General features: G+C 34.8%; 1 protein-coding gene across 1 annotated transcript in view; it reads left to right on the top strand.

The window, feature by feature from the left end:
- THOC2 (THO complex 2) overlaps nt 1-17,877 on the top strand; it is a 120,640-nt gene extending 102,763 nt beyond the window's left edge. The window contains 19 exon segments of the mRNA XM_033185831.1: nt 1,191-1,466; nt 2,493-2,634; nt 3,090-3,247; nt 4,481-4,609; nt 4,958-5,072; nt 5,075-5,088; nt 5,174-5,358; nt 5,855-6,033; nt 6,278-6,380; nt 7,828-7,958; nt 7,961-8,257; nt 8,453-8,511; nt 9,991-10,026; nt 15,207-15,255; nt 15,258-15,281; nt 15,284-15,341; nt 15,675-15,740; nt 15,823-15,978; nt 17,860-17,877. Coding sequence (XP_033041722.1) covers nt 1,191-1,466; nt 2,493-2,634; nt 3,090-3,247; nt 4,481-4,609; nt 4,958-5,072; nt 5,075-5,088; nt 5,174-5,358; nt 5,855-6,033; nt 6,278-6,380; nt 7,828-7,958; nt 7,961-8,257; nt 8,453-8,511; nt 9,991-10,026; nt 15,207-15,255; nt 15,258-15,281; nt 15,284-15,341; nt 15,675-15,696 — 1,977 coding nt within the window. The 3' untranslated portion in view covers nt 15,697-15,740; nt 15,823-15,978; nt 17,860-17,877.
- The last annotated feature ends 514 nt before the right edge of the window (nt 17,878-18,391 follow it).

The following is an 18,391-nucleotide window of genomic DNA, read 5'->3' as shown; positions in this document are numbered from 1 at the left end:
AGAGAATATGTATTTTTTTTTTGTGTGTGTATATATACGTATAATATATGTGGCATACACATATCTCTACAGCCCCTCCCATTGTACTAACACTTTTTTTTCCTCATACAATTAAGAATATGGCATTCCTCTGACTTTTCCCCCAAATTAGGATAAACCAGTTAAGCAAAAGAAGCTGCAGCATCAGTTCTCACATGCTTTAAACTTCAATATACCAAAGCTTTTCACAGAAAAATTTATTTGGCTTAGCAATAGAGTAACCAGTTGGTCCCGGTTTGCCTGGGATGTTCCCGGTTTTGGCACTGAAGTCTTAAATCCCCAGAAACCCCTAAATCCCCAGAAAACCCTGACAATTGGTCACCCTACTTAGCAGTCTTAAAACAATTTCTCGTAACTTTTCTTAATGTTGATCCAGCTTTTTTTTTTTTTTTTTCTTTTTCTTTTTTGAGACAGTCTCCTTCTGTCACCCAGTCTGGAGTGCAGGGGCATGATCTCAGCTCATTGCAACTTCTGCCTCTGGGATTCAAGTGATCCTCTCACCTCAGCCTCCCAAGTAGCTGGGATTACAGGCATGTGCCACCACACCTGGCTAATTTTTTGTAGAGACGGGGTTTTGCCATGCTGGCTGGGCTGGTCTTGAACTCCTGACCTCAAGGGATCTGCCTTCCTCAGTCTCTTGATCCAGCTTTTTAATTGACGAATTTTAACATTTGGTAGGGTCTACATGTAGTGATACTACATTCTGTCCTAGTTGACTATTATTAGTTCCATTCTTCCTCTTTTCTCATGTTAAGACCTTCTATTTGTTCCCTTGAATATCTCAAAAGCAGGACTGGAAACCCTACATGTTCAATCCCTGATACAGCAGCAAGAGGGAGTAGGGTGGAGGAATGGAAGAGGGGGACATGCATATACCCTGTTCACTTTATTCAACAGGTCAGATTAGATAAGACCCCTCTGAGAATCTCCTAGTTGGCACACAGTACTAAAGATTGGAATATCTTCCAGAGATGATTTATCTTAAAATAAACGTTGTTGGTAAGAAACTAGAATTTCTATAACAGTTTTGAGATTGATCATCTTTTGATTCTTTAGAAGGGAATATAGATTTTTATACCATGAAAGTCAAAGCTATAAATTATGTTGTGTGTGTATGTATGTATGTATGTATTTTTACTTTTTATCTACAGTCAAAGTATGATGAACTTAAAAAATCAGAAAAGGGAAGTAAACAGCAACATAAAGTTCATAAGTACATTACATCATGTGAGATGGTGATGGCGCCTGTCCATGAAGCAGTGGTCTCCTTACATGTTTCCAAAGTCTGGGATGACATCAGCCCTCAATTCTATGCCACATTCTGGTCATTGACAATGTATGACCTTGCAGTTCCACACACCAGCTATGAACGAGAAGTCAATAAACTTAAAGTCCAGATGAAAGCAATTGATGACAATCAGGAAATGGTAGGTTTTTGTTCTAGTAGTTCAAGTGCAATAACTTTATGGTCTCACCTATATTTTGAAATTGTTTTAGCTCTGGTTCCTTAAAACAGTGATCTTGTTGCTATATAATATTTTCTTAAATGGGGTTTAATAGTTACTTCTGAGTGGAGGGCCAGGAGGTTGGTGACTAGGTGGAGATTATGATTAATCAAAAATTATTTGAGTGTCCTTTTCTACTGACGACTATGCTGGTAACTTAAAGTGATTCATGTGACTCTAATAGCAAGATCAGTAGTTCTCAAGAAGTGAGTTCTTTAGGAGAAGACTGTTGAAAAGCTGAGTCTTGAAATGGGCAGGCCTTGAAGGTAGATTAGGTTTGGAAATATGGAAGCAGATAGGGAGGTCACCATAGGGTTCCAGCAAAGACAGGAAGTACATTGAGGTTTAGGGAGACCACTTTTACTGATTCACTTTCACATAGTGAATGTACTTAGTGATACATATGAATATGATGGGGCCAGATTATGTAGGGCATTGGAAGTCAGGGAGAAAAATAGACTTGGTAAAATTGAGAGCTATTTTAGATTCCTGAGCAGGGGAGTAATGTAAAAAATGGTACTTAAAACAGATTACTCATGACAGCAGTATGAAAGATGCTTTTAATAGGGGAAGGGACTAGCATTAGGCTAAAGACCAGCTAGGTGGATTTTTAGGCAGTCTATTGTGAGAGCATAGACTGATGGAGGTAGCGGCAGTGTACAAGGCTTGTAAACCAGTTTGGTATAAAGGAGAAGGAAGAGTCAAAGATGACACCATGCCTGAGACTGATAGTATCAGTGTTGCAAATGTAGCCTGTTTTGATGGTGTGTGAAGATGCCATGACAATGTTATGAGTGTGTTGAATGAAGATAAAAGCACATTCAGGTGGACCTATATTCATGTTAAAGTAGTTATAAACTGTCAGCCTTTATCTCTTTAAACTTTTCAATTAAAAGAAGAAAGGTAATGTGCATATATTTAGAAAAGTATCTGATTTATTCTTTGTAGCCCCCAAATAAAAAGAAAAAAGAGAAGGAGCGCTGTACTGCCCTTCAGGACAAGCTTCTTGAAGAAGAAAAGAAACAGATGGAACATGTACAGAGAGTTCTGCAGAGATTGAAACTGGAAAAGGACAATTGGCTTTTAGCAAGTAAGTTGTTGGAATTGTTACATTCCCAATACTGGTGAATTACAGAAAACAAAACATTATAACTTTAGAGGTGTTACAGTGTATTATGTTTGTATTTCAACTCAGTGTTTTCTATCCCATTCTTTGGTTATTTGTTAATGCAGAATCAACTTCACGTTCACTAGAGGAACGGATATAGTTTGCTGGTGAAGTTAATTAACTTTTAACTACATATTGGCAGCTTGTCATTCAACTTTTCTGTATAAAACATATTTCTGGAGAAATCATAGATAGAAAAAAAGTCCACATAATAAAAATGATAATCATGACCAGGCATGACATTTGGTTAGAAACTATAAATAGTTTGTGGTTTTATAGTATTCTCTACACTAAAGGTAATATGTTGTCATGTTTAGTGGCTTTGAGGCACTTGAGGAAGAAGTTTACCACTTAATATATTCTTCCTTTATTTTTAGAATCTACCAAAAATGAGACCATCACAAAATTTCTACAGCTGTGTATATTTCCTCGATGTATTTTTTCAGCAATTGATGCTGTTTACTGTGCTCGTTTTGTTGAATTGGTACATCAACAGAAAACTCCAAATTTTTCCACACTTCTTTGCTATGATCGAGTAAGTTTTTACTGCAACCTTTAAAAAATTCTCACACAAAGATAGCTAACATTGTAATTTATAGAGGTATTATTGTGTGTTTGGTTAAAAAGCATGAAATCAGGAACCAAGTGTCTGAACTTGAATCCTAGATCTACTACTTTCTAGCTGTATGATCTTTGGCAAGTTATTTAACCTCTCTGTGCCTGTTTTCTTATCTGTAAAGCATAAGTACCTGCTTCATAAGATTGTTGTGAGGATTAAATGAATCACTACACATAAAAAGCACCTGATATGTAATAGTCACTCAAGGTTAAACTATTAACTATTTGAGTTTACATGTTGTATCATAATAGGTAGAATTCTCTTCTCCATTCTTAACCTTCACTTCTCAAAAAAAAAAAAAAAAAAAGACAAAAGTTTACACCTTCACACACATATAAAAGCAGGGAGCTTTTTAGTATGGTCATATTCACATTTTGCATTTAGCTTTTTCTTATTACTGCATTTTGTGGTTTAAAAACATAATGTGGCGGGGACGGTGGCTCATGCCTGTAATCCCAGTACTTTGGGAGTCCGAGGTGGGTGGATCACGAGGTTGGGAGATCGAGACCATTCTGGCTAACACGGTGAAAACCCGTCTATACTAAAAAAATACAAAAAAAATAGCCAGGCGTGGTGGCGGGTGCCTGTTGTCCCAGCTACTCGGGAGGCTGAGGCAGGAGAATGGCGTGAACCCGGGAGGCAGAGCTTGCAGTGAGCCGAGATCGCACCACGGCACTCCAGCCTGGGTGACAGAGTGAGACTCCGTCTCAAAAACAAACAAACAAAAAAAACCCCCACAAAACATAATGTTTGTTCCAGCATGTCAGCTGCCTATTTTTAATTTCTGTCAGCATTTCCTCTGTTTACTCTCCCCATAAACCCAGTAATATGTATGGCTAAGTGGTTAAGAAACTATTATGTAATAAAAAAACTATTATGTAATAATAATGATAGTTTTTTTTTCCCCCCTGTCACTGTAAATCAGCTTTCTTTATAAAAGTTCTTGTTTTGGGTGGTTGTTTTATGAATTCACTATTTCCCCACAAAAGCCAAAATCTCCAAAGGTCTCTGCAGTGTCATTATATAAAGGGAATATACATTTCGACTAAGCTTACCTGTTATTATGACTTGCTATAAGAGAATCTTCTAATATTTTTAAGTGATTTTGACTTGATTTGTTTATATGTTTTAAACATTTTTTTCCTGTAGGTTTTCTCTGACATAATTTACACAGTTGCAAGCTGTACTGAAAATGAAGCCAGTCGATATGGAAGGTTTCTGTGCTGCATGTTAGAGACTGTGACCAGGTGGCATAGTGATAGAGCCACATATGAAAAGGTATGATTAATAAAAACCCTTATATTTTACCCATGTATGTAATGACCACATCCATTAATGTCTAGATTGTTGAGTTTTAAAAGAGAAGCTGAGTTAAGATTCAGTTGTAAAACCGTGTTTATAAGCACAATTAATTCATTATTAAAAAGTTCTATATAGATTTTTATTCTATCTCAAACTGACGTTCCAAATTAATATCTTTGTATAAGCTGAACTTTTTGTGACTACTTATCAAAATACGCATGATGGTTTTAAATGGAAACATTGATCTAGTCTACTTAAGTTTCAGTTTCTGCGATTTTGTGGATCATAATTTCTCCTTAAAAGTGACAAACATTGTTTCCTTAGGAATGTGGAAACTATCCAGGATTCCTTACCATATTACGGGCAACTGGTTTTGATGGTGGAAATAAGGCTGATCAATTAGACTATGAAAATTTTCGACATGTTGTACATAAATGGCATTAAAACTAACCAAGGTAAAAAAAAAATGGGTTTTTCAAAGGCAAATTTTCTCTTATACTTGTACTTTTATAATAATGGATCTGAAAATGTTTGTTGTAGGCATCGGTACATTGCCTTGAAACAGGCGAATATACTCACATCAGGAATATCTTGATTGTGCTAACAAAAATACTTCCTTGGTACCCAAAAGTTTTGAATCTGGGTCAAGCTTTGGAAAGAAGAGTACACAAAATCTGCCAAGAAGAAAAAGAGAAGAGGCCAGATCTATATGCATTGGCTATGGGGTAACAAAATTATATTTTAATGTGATTTACAAGACTAGATGACAGAAGGATTCTGAAGACTTTAAAATGTTTTACAGTGTTGAAGTTTATCTTCTGCCTTCAGGAGATTATGGGAGATTATGCGATCATGTTCCCACAGGCTGGTGAGAGTTACCACTTCTGATTATCAACTTCCGGTCTATACTGGATGATAGTTTCAAAAGTCATATATAATATTTCTTGATGGAAGGAAATATAATTTTATCATCATAGTTAACAGATCTTCAAGAGTAAAAGAAAAAAGCCATCTTAGTTTAAGGATTAGTTTATAGTGAAATCGTAATTTTTAAGAAAGTTGGGCATTCTATACAAACCTTCAAGAACTTATTAAAAATTGGTATTTTTTAAATTCTCTAGAACTAGATAGTAGAATGAATAACTTGCTAATTCTTAAAAACCTCATGTTTATGTTTTTTGATTTGTGTTTGTATATTTAAATACTTTGTGCGACTTTCAGCTACTCTGGGCAGTTGAAAAGTAGAAAGTCATACATGATACCTGAAAATGAGTTTCATCACAAAGACCCCCCTCCAAGGAATGCAGTTGCCAGTGTGCAAAATGGGCCTGGTGGTGGGCCTTCTTCATCATCAATAGGAAGTGCATCTAAATCGGATGAAAGCAGTACTGAGGAGACTGGTATGCTTATTTGTAGAAACTTATAAGTAATATATTTTATTTCAACAAAGTAAAATGTTTTATATCGCAGAATGAGTACAATGCTGGCTTAGTATAACTTTTTATTCCCTAGATAGGAGTATATAAACGTTAAGAAGTAATCAGCCTGCTGTTTCTTTCTGATTATTCTCTAATAATTTTGCTGTGAAATTGTAGCTTATTTACATTTAGGGGCTTGTTAAATAAAACTTTACTTTTATTTCAGATAAATCAAGGGAGAGATCTCAGTGTGGTGTGAAAGCTGTTAATAAAGCTTCTAGTACCACACCTAAAGGGAATTCAAGCAATGGAAATAGTGGCTCTAACAGGTAGGAACACTGTGCCATGTGTCGTAATTCTAAATTCGTTTTAAAAATGATTTTTATGTATTTTTTTGAGATGGGGTCTTGCAGTGTTGCCCAGGCTGGTCTCGAACTTCTGGCCTCAAGCGATCCGCCAGCCTTGGCTTTCCACACTGCTGGGATTAGAGGCATGAGCCATTGCACCTGGCCCTCATAATTCTAATTTCTTATATGAATCTTCATGAGTAGAAGGGGAGTGGTGGTTGAGTAATGTGAAAAGTCATTTATGTTGGACTTTGAAATTTTTTATGTACCCTGTTTTGCTGATATGCTTTACATCCTAATTATGTTTTGTAGAATTATGCTTGTATAACAACTTTGTTTCTCCTGCTGAGATACTCAGGGGAATGTAGGTATGAAGTTAAAAAAAATAGTTTAGGATAGAGTGATTGCTGTGAACAATCTGAGTAAGGACAGACATAAGAAAAGCCTACACTAATTTAAGTAGTGATCCATCCAGCTAAGTAATCCATTTCCTGATAGTAGTTTTCTTGGTTGGTTTGTGGGATATATTTTTGGTTTTTACCATTTATTCTCATAGGTTATAAATGTATGCCAAAAAAGAACCTGAGATTATTTTAATAATTATTTTTTTATTTTTTTGAGACAGAGTCTCTTTCCATCACCCAGGCTGGAGTGCAGTGGTGTGATCTCGGCTCACTGCAACCTCTGCCTCCTGGGTTGAAGCGATTCTTGTGCCTCAGCTTCCCTAGTAGCTGGGATTACAAGCGTGTGCCACCACACCTGGCTAATTTTTTGTGCATTTTTAGTAGTGACGGGGTTTTGCCATGTTGATCAGACTGGTCTCAAACTCCTGACCTTATGTGATCTGCCTGCCTTGACCTCCCAAAGTGCTGGATTATAGGTGTGGGCCATCACACCCGGCTAATAATTCTTTTAAATCTGCAATTCATGAATTTGTTTATATTTACTGGATAAAGAAATACTTCCTTTTTTTTTGAGATGGAGTCTTGCTTTGTCACCCAGGCTGGAGTGCAGTGGTGTGATCTTGGCTCACTGCAACCTCTGCCACCCAGGTTCAAGTGATTCTCTTGCCTCAGCCTCCAAAGTAGCTGGGATTACAGGTGCCCACCACCATGCCCAGCTAAGTTTTTTGTATTTTTAGTAGAGATGGAGTTTCACCATGTTGGCCAGGCTGATCTCGAACTTCTGACCTCAAGTGATCCACCCTCCTCAGCCTCCCAAAGTGCTGGGATTACAGGCATGAGCCACTGCACCCGACCTTACTTCTTCCTTTTTACTTGTCTTAAAGTTGTCCTTTAGTTTTGAAGGACTCGCCCTTAGTTCTAATATTTTGAAGTTAGAAACCCTTTATGATATATTTTATCATATATCAGACAAGGGATATATTTTATGATTATTTGTGTTAAAATCCCATGTTTTTATTCTTAAGCAACAAAGCTGTTAAAGAAAATGACAAAGAAAAAGGGAAAGAGAAAGAAAAAGAGAAAAAAGAAAAGACTCCAGCTACTACTCCAGAGGCCAGGGTACTTGGTAAAGATGGTAAAGAAAAACCAAAGGAAGAGCGCCAAATAAAGATGAAAAAGCAAGAGAGACCAAGGAAAGAACACCAAAATCAGACAAAGAGAAAGAAAAATTCAAGAAGGAAGAAAAAGCTAAAGATGAGAAATTTAAGACCACTGTCCCCAACGCAGAATCAAAATCAACTCAAGAAAGGGAAAGAGAGAAGGAGCCATCCAGAGAAAGAGATATAGCAAAGGAAATGAAATCAAAGGAAAATGTTAAAGGAGGAGAAAAAACACCAATTTCTGGGTCCTTGAAATCACCTGTTCCCCGATCAGATATTCCAGAGCCTGAAAGGGGCAAGTTTACCTTTCTTTGTATGTTCTTACCTTTTGTTATTTTAATGTATAGTTGGTTATTGTCTCCTTGTTTTGGCAGGTTATATAGGGATTTTGCTAGGGGAACTTGATTGCCATGCACATTTTTTTTTTTTTTTAAGTGTTTGGAAAACTAGAAATATACCTTATTCTGACTATTTCTTTTTGTCTTAACAGAACAAAAACGCCGCAAAATTGATACCCACCCTTCTCCATCACATTCCTCCACAGTAAAGGTTAGTATAGCCTGAGGAAGGCAGCGTCCATGTTAGGCTCACCTGTTTGGAATACCAGTGTCCTGACTTCCTTCAAGTCTTATGCCAAGCATTCACTGGAGCCACTGGAGGTTTTATATTGCATTAGAAAATGAATTTTTCTATATTGGTGGACTGATTTTTTTTCCTATTGAGTATTTTTATTATAAAAATGTTAAAACTTCAAGGACTTAGCACTAATTTTGTAGTGTTTCAAAGTGCAAGAGAAATTTTACCCAGAAGTGCCTCAACTGCTTTAAGCAGTCTTTTTTGGAGTGCAATGGTAGCTACAAGCAAACGAATCTTTTCAGCAGAATGAAGCCTATTTTTCAGCATATTGAAGAATATATAGCACTGAAGACTTCCTGGATGATACAGGATAAACAAGTTACCTCTGAATTCAAGCTTCTTGATGAGCATCATACCGATGTGTGCCTTCTAAGAAGGAGTCTTGAAAGGAGTTCCATTTTAAAGTCTCCTTGGTGATCAGTTCTCCTGTAGTTGTGTATATTCAGTGAGCATGCAGCTTCTGTTTATCTTCCCTTGGAGGTTTGTTTATACCCAATGGGTTCCCAACAAGTTGAACCTTGCGTTACGATAAAAGCAGATGTGGCATCCAATCCTACCACCCAGCAAAGAGAAACCCCAGGCATTCAACTGCAGCACAAAATCGTGGGTGTAGCCTTCTTGAAGACTCAGGGTAGCCATTCCTTGCTCCATATTTAATTTTAATTCTAAAGTCATCTAATTTCATGGAATCTTTGAATTTGCAGTACGTTGAACTTTTAAAAAACTGTAAGTTATTAATTCTTCATCAAGAGCACTGTGGTGGAATATCGTAGTTGATTTCTTTTTCTTTCTTTTTTTTAAATGATTTCTTTGTGTGTGGGAGGTTTGAGATTCACCATGATAGGCACTTTGCAAAAAAAAAAAAAGAAGTGATTAGTCTTATATATTTTGTTTTCTTGTTAATACAATGCCACTGAATTTTCCAGCTAGGATTTTAAAATATGTATATTATATTAGAGTTACAAGTAAAGTAAAATGTGAATCCTCCCAATTAAAGAAAAACTATGAAAAATATAAGGCAATGTTGTTCTTCCACAGTAACCTCCAGTATTTTAAATTTTTTGTGGAGAAAAAAAGTTTTGCTTTCTTAAACCTCTTAAGTTACATATAGCTTAAGTAGAGAGATACGAAAAATGTGGCATTGACATTTATTTTTAATTCTGAGCAGAGAAAGATTTTTATTTCTTAACATTGAGTACATTTAATTTAGTTTTTAACATTACAATTCCATTACATTTTTTTTTATTGTTGATATTCATATTGATGATATCATGAAATTTATCCTCACAAGAAGTAGCTGGTTTTTTCCAGGTTACAGCCATACTTCCCAAAGTTCCTCTGGGTTCTGAGAACTATGCCAGCTCACCTGTCATCTCCATTCATTTTCTACAGGACAGTCTCATCGAACTCAAGGAATCTTCAGCAAAGGTTTGAGTCTTTTAACTCATCATGCCTAAGTAAACCAAATGTAATTTACTTATTTTATTTAGTAGATGTCCTCACATCTAGCACATTCAGTAAGCTGAAATCAGTGGGATAAAGTACTCTGCTTACATTGAATAACCTTCAAAATTAAATGTTAAAACTGAAACAACAGATGACAATGGTCCCTTTTAATGAGATTGTTATAAAAAGTGTGTAATGTAGCAACATTTCTATCATTTCTCCTTGCTTGCTGTGTTATACATCCTCCTTTTATGCTTCGAAATCTGGAAATAAGTTTAACATTCAGGGAAGAGGTTATTGGATTGTTTTGGGTTTATTTAATTTTTCAAAATAAATCTGCCAGGCTGTTGACTGTTTGGACAACCCAAAATACAAAAAAATAAATTTGATGCGTTCACATATCTGTTTTAAAAATGGAACTCATCTCAATCTATAAAAATTCTTTATATATCCTCTGCTGAGGTACCTTTTTGGTAGTTGTAGCACAATATCAGGAGATACAGTTAATGTGAAAGAATCATTCCCCTGGAGGGGAATACTCGGTGGTTGCGTTTACATGTCAGTATTAATTCTTACCTATTATTCTACTTTCTTGAGTATTCTTCTACTAAAAATAGTGTGCAGTTTGTGTATCTTATTACAGAGTTTATTTCAGTATACTTGAATTGTCCATTGTTCATGTTGTTTTGTCTTTGTTATAAAACGTGTATCCTTCTTTGGTTTTCTACTTTGCTTCCTCTTACAAGCTACAAGCAAATGAATCTGCTTAGCAGAATAAAGCCTATTTTTCAGCATAAATATTGCTTACCATGATTAAAATAGAAATCAGCTAAGCTTGATTTCTTTACTGGTGGACCAAATGAAATTTTGAAACAGAGCCAGTTGACATTACTAACTGCTTTTAGATGTATAGATTTATAATGAAATGTCTGTGGATACTGGGGAAATAAGCACTAATTTTTAAGTTTATATAGCCAGTGTACTGTGTCCTAAAGTTGTAGCATTGTTTTTTAGAATATACTGTATAATCAAAAGTCTCAGCTATACCGGGAGGACGTCCATTTAGTTTTTTTTTTTTTTTTCTGATTTGAATGAATGTTTTATTTGAAGTAGATATTGGGATTATTCTGTAATATTCAATTGAAGAACAAGTCAAAATAACACATTAGACACAACATCAACTTAATGACATTATTTTTGAAAATTCTAAACGTCCAACGTATTTTTGTTTTTTTGATATTAGCCATAACGTCACAATACTAACAGAGTTCTCCATACCTAGTAGGAGTTACAAAAATGTTGATATCAGGTTGGAATTATATACTGCTATTTTTTATTACATGGAATTATTATTTAAAATGATGTTCCTATTTAGGTTAGTTTTGGAAAACTTAATTTATATTCCGTTTCAATTTTGATATCTATAGAACTTTCATTTAATGTAAAGTTTTTGTTGGCTAACTTAAATACATACTGCAATATAGTAGGTTTTTATTATAACCAGTTTCAAATTGTTTATGTCAGTCTTAACCATCAGTGGCTTGTATGGGCTATTTTAAATTAATGGGCTAACAGTGTTACCTTCTGAATATTTGTTTACTGAAACATACTTTGAAGCAGTTTGTAACCTGCTTTTAAAATTAACTGAATTTTCTAACCGATGATGGTTCCTCACATTTGTGAAAAGGCCATTTGAAAATATATACCGTCTCATTTCATGCTCTTAACAGTGTTGTGAGGTAGACAGGGCAGGTGGATAGTGTCTTTTTGACAATGAGAGACTAAAAGTTCTTTAGCTTTCCCAGTTACATACAATTTGTTAGTATCAAAACATGAACTAAAATTAAAGTTCCTTGATTCCTAGCACCAACCCTTTCAACAATAGTTGAACGGTTTTTCTAGCTCCTTTAGTGTGTTTGCCTTGGTTTTTAAAAATTACAGTGATTCAGCTCAATCTCCCACATCCCCCCTTTTAAACATGGTGTTTTGCGGGCCTTTAAATTTAATAGATTTATTCCACATGCAACCAGAAAAATTTGAAAATGGCATATACATATGCTTCTAAAAATTATGTGACTTCTACTACTTTTCAGATCGTTAGTGCTTAGCATGGTGCCTGGCAGTAAGTTTAGGTATTCAATTAATATTTGAAGTGATTTCTTAAGCTTTTGCACTTTGGTAAAGCATGCAAAGTACTGGTTTGCATAGTAGCTGATGTTGCATTTTTATGTGTCTAGAAAGTTTAATAGTATATGAATGTCTTAGAAAAACAAATTCATTGGACTTTGAGTGATCTCCAAACTTGATTATCTTTAGCCTGTTTCTGAGGTAGCTTTTACTTTCTAGAGGGTTTAGAAGATATGCATCTATTTTCATATTATCTTGTCACTTGTACCTATAAAATTCTCTCCCCGCTTTAGTTTGACTTTTTAGTTATGCTTTGTCTGTGGGATTCTCTTTATTATTTATTTGCTATTTTTACTTTCTAATTGTGGTAAAGCAATACTTGGATTTTAGCTTTTCAAATGAGATTAGCTAAAAGAAGAAAATCTAGCTTATATCCAAATCTCTTCTGTCAGTACCCTTTACCCCTAATTTCAAATAGTGTATTTCTAGTTTTGATCAATGTGTTTTGATGTAGCAATTCTAGCAGCTACTTTTGATGAAGAAAGTGTTTAAAAAAAAAAAAAAAAAACAAGTTCCACTAAGCAGCCCTCTGTAATTTAGGAGGGCATCAGTAACCACCTCAAGACAGAGAATTTAGCTTTTAATTTGTTCACCATCTTAAAATGAGGATTTACAGCCAAACCCAAGCCTAAAAGTGAGGCCATCTTTATGTATATAGTGAAGCTTTAATAAAGTCAATGGAGCAGTGTTTTCTGAAACAGATTTTGAAAATTAGTCAAATTCTTTTTTGGACCTTTAATGATCCCAATGTCAAGAATAAAAGCCAATCAAGAGCAAAACCCAGCCATGCTACATACAAATCCATTTAATGAATCCTTAATTTTATTTGTCAAACTTAATGAGTACTAACTGTGTGTACAGGGTACTAGGAAGTATGTAAAAGTAGAAAGGCGCCTTAGCTCTCCTACCATACTGGAAATTGTTATGGACAAAAATGTATGACATGAAGTTAATAGGGAACACTTGTCGTAAAAAAGGTAAATATGAAATAATGGAAAGTGAGTTGCAGAGTTGAGAAATGGTTGATACTGATGACTTTGAGCCATCTTTGAAGGCTAAGTAGAGTTTTAAGAAGTTAAGATAAAACTGAACAACCGTTCTAGTAATGAGAACTGCTGGAAAGGACAGATGTTAGGGAGCGGTGATAGCCACAGCATAGAGTGCATTGGGTTACTATAGCAGGATATAATTGTGAAAAGATGGTGGAGAGTTTGGAATGTCTAAACTAAGGAGTATGCATTTAATTCATTAGGCAATGAGAAACTCTGTTTTTATGCAAAAAGAGTATTGTGATCAGAACTATTCTAAAGAAGGAATTGAATTGGGTACATTCCAAACTAAGAATTTCTGATTATGTATCAGTTGAGCTATGTGACTTTTTATGTCAGGATGAAGTATTTGAACATTAATGCCAGAAGTTCTAGAAAAATTTCTCAGTTCCTTGCAGTACAGAAAGTAAGCAAGCACAGTTCCAAACTTCATTATTAACAAGGGTTGTGTAGTGTGTGGTGTATGTATGGATTGTGATTAGAACTTTTTTTTTTTGCTTATGGGAAAAAGTAATACTTAGAGAAGTCTTCTTTGAGTATTGCAGTCATATTTCCTTTGTTAATCATTTTCATAAATAAGTTAAGATAGAATAAACCTCATGATTAGAAAAATCTTGGTGTTCATTTAAGGCATTCTACCGCAAGGAGTATCTTTTAGATAATGCTTTTATGACTATCATTCTCTTGCTCTTTATTAATAAGCATTTGTCTATTTCAGTTTATCAACTTTTAAACATTGAAATTTTAAAGAATCTACTTCTGCATTGCTATGGCAGTATTTTTGAGCCAACTGAATTGAAAATGTTTGGTGGTGTTAAAAAAAATAAGTGTTTAATTATCAAACTGATGGTCTTCTTTTTCATGTATTCCTTGAATACCAAAGGATTGCTTCATGTAAAAATATTGACTTTTGACTCACTATTCTGTTGTTCCTAAGGTATATCTCGCATTGTGTAGTTGTGTATGAGTTATATTCAGTCTTCCCGCTGCCTAATACTTTTAAGTCTTTAATTTAAATTAAACATAGGATGTAGCACAGATATAAATGCCATAAGGTTAGATATCTGATTTTTCCTGATACTTCCTAATATTTTATGTTACAGCAATTTCCATATTTACAACTCACCTAAGAAGGGTATCTCTTAATTATTTAGTTAGAATACCCTTGATGATTGGCTGTTTATGCGTATAGTCCTTTCGGCAGAGAAAGAATAGGCAGAGGAGAATATTGGTTCATTATTTTTAGTCTTTTGAATTGTTTAATCATCCTCAGCTGACTAGATGGCTTTCTGAGGTGTTTAGAACCAGGAAGACAAATTTCACAGTTAATTGTGATTATTTTGATAGAAATTGGAGTGCTTTCAGAAGTACAGAACACGCAGCCTTTACATTTGTAAAAATAAGTTGGGATAAATCTTTGCATGGTTCACACTGAGGCAGAAAAGAATTATTAGCAAAATCATGGCTAGGTTTTATATTATACTTTTGCCATTGCCATTATTGACTTCCTGTCAGTGGATGGTAAGACTATTTAAAATTTTCATGATTGTGTAGAGGTGGTTTTCTTTTTTTTTTTTTGACAATAGAGAAAGTCCAGTCACTATTGTTCATATATGGACTCTTGTAATGGGGTATAGGTCTTTACAATAGAGCTATAAGGAATACTCTAGCTTGTGAATTTACTAATGAGTCTCAGTTGAGGCACAAATGAACTGATGGAGTTTAAATGGTAATTTTTATAAGGCCAAGAATTGAAGGCTTTGTATAATTTGTGCCATGCCCTTTTATTTTACCTCTTGTAATCCAGATAGCTGACCAGTTTTGACTTTGGGTATAATTCCCAATTGTGTTTCATTTAATAAACAAACAAATGATGCCAATACTGGAAAACTAATAATCTTTAGTAATATTGCCTTGATTGAACAGCTCTACATTAATCATACTCCTCCACCATTGTCCAAGAGTAAGGAGAGAGAAAGGACAAGAAAGATTTGGACAAGTCAAGGAAAGATCCAGAGAAAGAGAGAAAAAAGATGAAAAGGACAGGAAAGAGCGAAAAGGGTTTGTAATTTTTTTAAAACTAGTTTGGAAAGCTCATTGTCATGTACAACAGTGTGTATGTTGCCTTTTAAAAAATACTAGTTTGTTCCATAGTTGTCTGTTTTTTCATGATTTTATTGATATTTTTACCCCGAAGTGTTTGCATCTTCTACGTTAATAAGGATCTTCAGCCTAATAATCTCTATCAGCTCTGCTTGTCTTTCATGCCATTTTATCAAGTGTGTGAAACTACTGCAAATATTCTCCATTGCTAGTTAGCTGTGCCCTTCTCATATAAAAGTAATACTTTAAAACAAAGCCCTTGGTCAATGTAGTTCAAATTCTTGGTTCTAGGATCACTCAAAAACGACCGTGAGTGCACCGGACTTAACCAAGCGACGTAAGAGGAGAATGGAACAAGTAGGTAGACTTATTCATATCTTTGAAGGTATCATCGAAGTGAATTGGAAAAGGCTTTCATGATTTTCTTTTGTAATTTTAGGGGGGTTTCAAAACATAAAAGTGAAAGTCCTTGTGAATCTCCTTATCCAAATGAGAAAGACAAGGAAAAAAATAAGTCAAAATCTTCAGGCAAAGAAAAAGGCAGTGATTCATTTAAATCTGAGAAGATGGATAAAATCTCCTCCGTGGCAAAAAGGTAAATTAGGAAAATAAAGGAATAATATGCTTTATCTTAAAAAAATCAACTCTGAAAATTAGCAATATTGAATTTTTTTCCTAGTCATACAGTCTTTTGTTCATTATTTAGGGGTGGGAAGAAGAGGTATTGAGGGAGGGCAGGTTATTGTGTTTGGGGAATTTGAGTCAGTTCAGTCCCAGATTACTAGGAGGGTAGAGTTAGTATACCTCTGAGATTCCTTTCCCCTCTCCATTCCATTCCCACCTACTTCTGTTGATTGAGTTTCAGCTGTTCTTTGCATTTTCTTTTTTCTCCACCAACTCTTTGCTTTTAGTTTCTCTTTATTCCTGAGATTAAAATACGGTCACGTGTATTCTCTCTGACCATCATAGCGTCAAAAAGTCTTGATTGTGATTTGAAACATTTTTGTAACGTTTTCTCCTAATAAACTCATTTGTTTGAAACTTGTATTTGATTTAAAAATTGAGTATAAGATACATTCTCTTACATATTAATGGTTGACATTTAAAATGAATCTCATGCATCTGCCATAAAGTAATAAGCAAACCATTACTAAAGTATAAATTGTTTATAAAACATTGTTATATACATTGAAAATATATGCCCTTTATTCATAGTTCATAAAAACAGCTTTAGAAAATTATATAAGGAACATTTTAATTCTATGCTTTAAAAGGTAGGCTGTTCTTTTAGGTGTTTTTTAATTGAGGTAAAATTCAAATAACATAAAATTAATCATTTTAAAGGTATACATTTAAGTGACATTTAGTATATTTACAGTATTGTATAATCATCTCTACCTAGTTCCAAAACATTTTTACCGCCTCCAAGAGAAAACTCTATACCCATTTAAACAGTCACTCCCATTTTCCCCTTCTCCTCAGCCCCTGGGAACCATAAATCTATTTTCTTTATGGATTCACTCATTCTGAATATTTTATATAAATGAAATAGTACAATATTGTGGCCTTTTGTGTCTGATGTCTTTCACTTAGCATAATTTTTTTTTGAAGTTCTTCCATGTTGTAGCACGTGTCATTTACTTCATTTCTTTTTATAGCCAAGTAATATTTCATTATATGAATATACCATCATTTATTTATCCATTGGTCAGTTGATGGACTTTTGAGTTGTTTCCACGTTTTGGCTATTGTCAGTAGTGTTGCTGTGAACATTTGTGTGGGGCTATAAGTATTTGTTCAAACACCTATTTTTAATTATTTTGGGTATATGCCCAAGAATGGAATTTCTGGGTTATATGGTAATTCTATGTTTAACTTTTGAGGAACCACCAAACTCTTTTAGACAGTGGCTGTGCAGTTTACATTTCTACCAACAAAGTATGAGGGTGCAGATTTCTCTGCATCCTTGTCAACACTGGTTATTTTCTGTTTTTGTTTTTTTATTATAGCCATTCCAGTAAGTGTGAAGTGGTGTCTCATTGTGGTTTTGATTTGCATTTTCTTAATAACTAATGATGTTGAACTATTTTCATGTGCTTATTGGCCATTTGTTTATGTTTCAAGAAATCTGTTCAGATACTTGACCATTTTTATTAGAGGGTTTGTGTTTTTGTTGCTCAGCTGTAAGAGTTCTTTTATATTTGGATACTAGATCCTTATGAGATATGTGATTTGCAAGTTTTTTCTCCAGTTCATAAGGTTGTCTTTTCACTTTCTTGATAGTGTCTTTGAGCATGAATATTTTTACTTTGGTGAAGTTCAATGTATCTACTTTTTTCCTTTTGTGGCTTATGCTTTTGGTGTCATATTAAGTAAGTTTTTGAAGACAAATTATAGCTTGTGGGTGATGAAAAGGGGTTGAGCTGGCTTTTATATTGGTTTTCCCTTCCCCAACTAATTCTACCATTTCTTATAGGAGTCCAGGCATGATAAAGAAAAGATAGAAAAGAAAGAGAAACGGGACAGTTCAGGAGGAAAGGAAGAGAAGAAACAATATCCTTTTCATTTTCATGTTTTCAGTCAGTGTAATGGAAAGCTTTGAATACTGGTCATGTTTACAATGTACTCTTTTAGTATGTGGTTTAAATGCTTAAGGGCTTATTAGTTTTGAAATGGTCTTTCTAGTTAACTCTCTCAAAATGTGTGAAATCTGGAAGTGGGATACTTGATGTTCTTGATATTTAAAAATGCTTCTGTGGTGACTGAGATGTTTTATGCCACTAAGGGATTTATAGTCCTTTGGGTTATATTATCACAGAGAGGAAGAAAGGGAGCAGAGAGTGCCTAGGGCCAGGGACAATGGGAATAGAAGGGCAAAATGATGAGGCAGACAAGCAGAGCTGGTAGAGTTTGAGGCTACCAGGCTGGTCAGAGCCCATATAGGCCTGCAAGCTGAGGTGCTGTACTAAAAGGGGAGATGTTCTTCTTTCTGCCATTCCCAAAAGTTG

Source organism: Trachypithecus francoisi, unplaced genomic scaffold (assembly GCF_009764315.1).
Source record: "Trachypithecus francoisi isolate TF-2019V2 unplaced genomic scaffold, Tfra_2.0 Contig00144, whole genome shotgun sequence".
NCBI lineage: Eukaryota > Metazoa > Chordata > Mammalia > Primates > Cercopithecidae > Trachypithecus > Trachypithecus francoisi.
The sequence above is the reverse complement of the archived record's forward strand: the minus strand, read 5'-3'. Positions and strand labels throughout refer to the sequence as shown.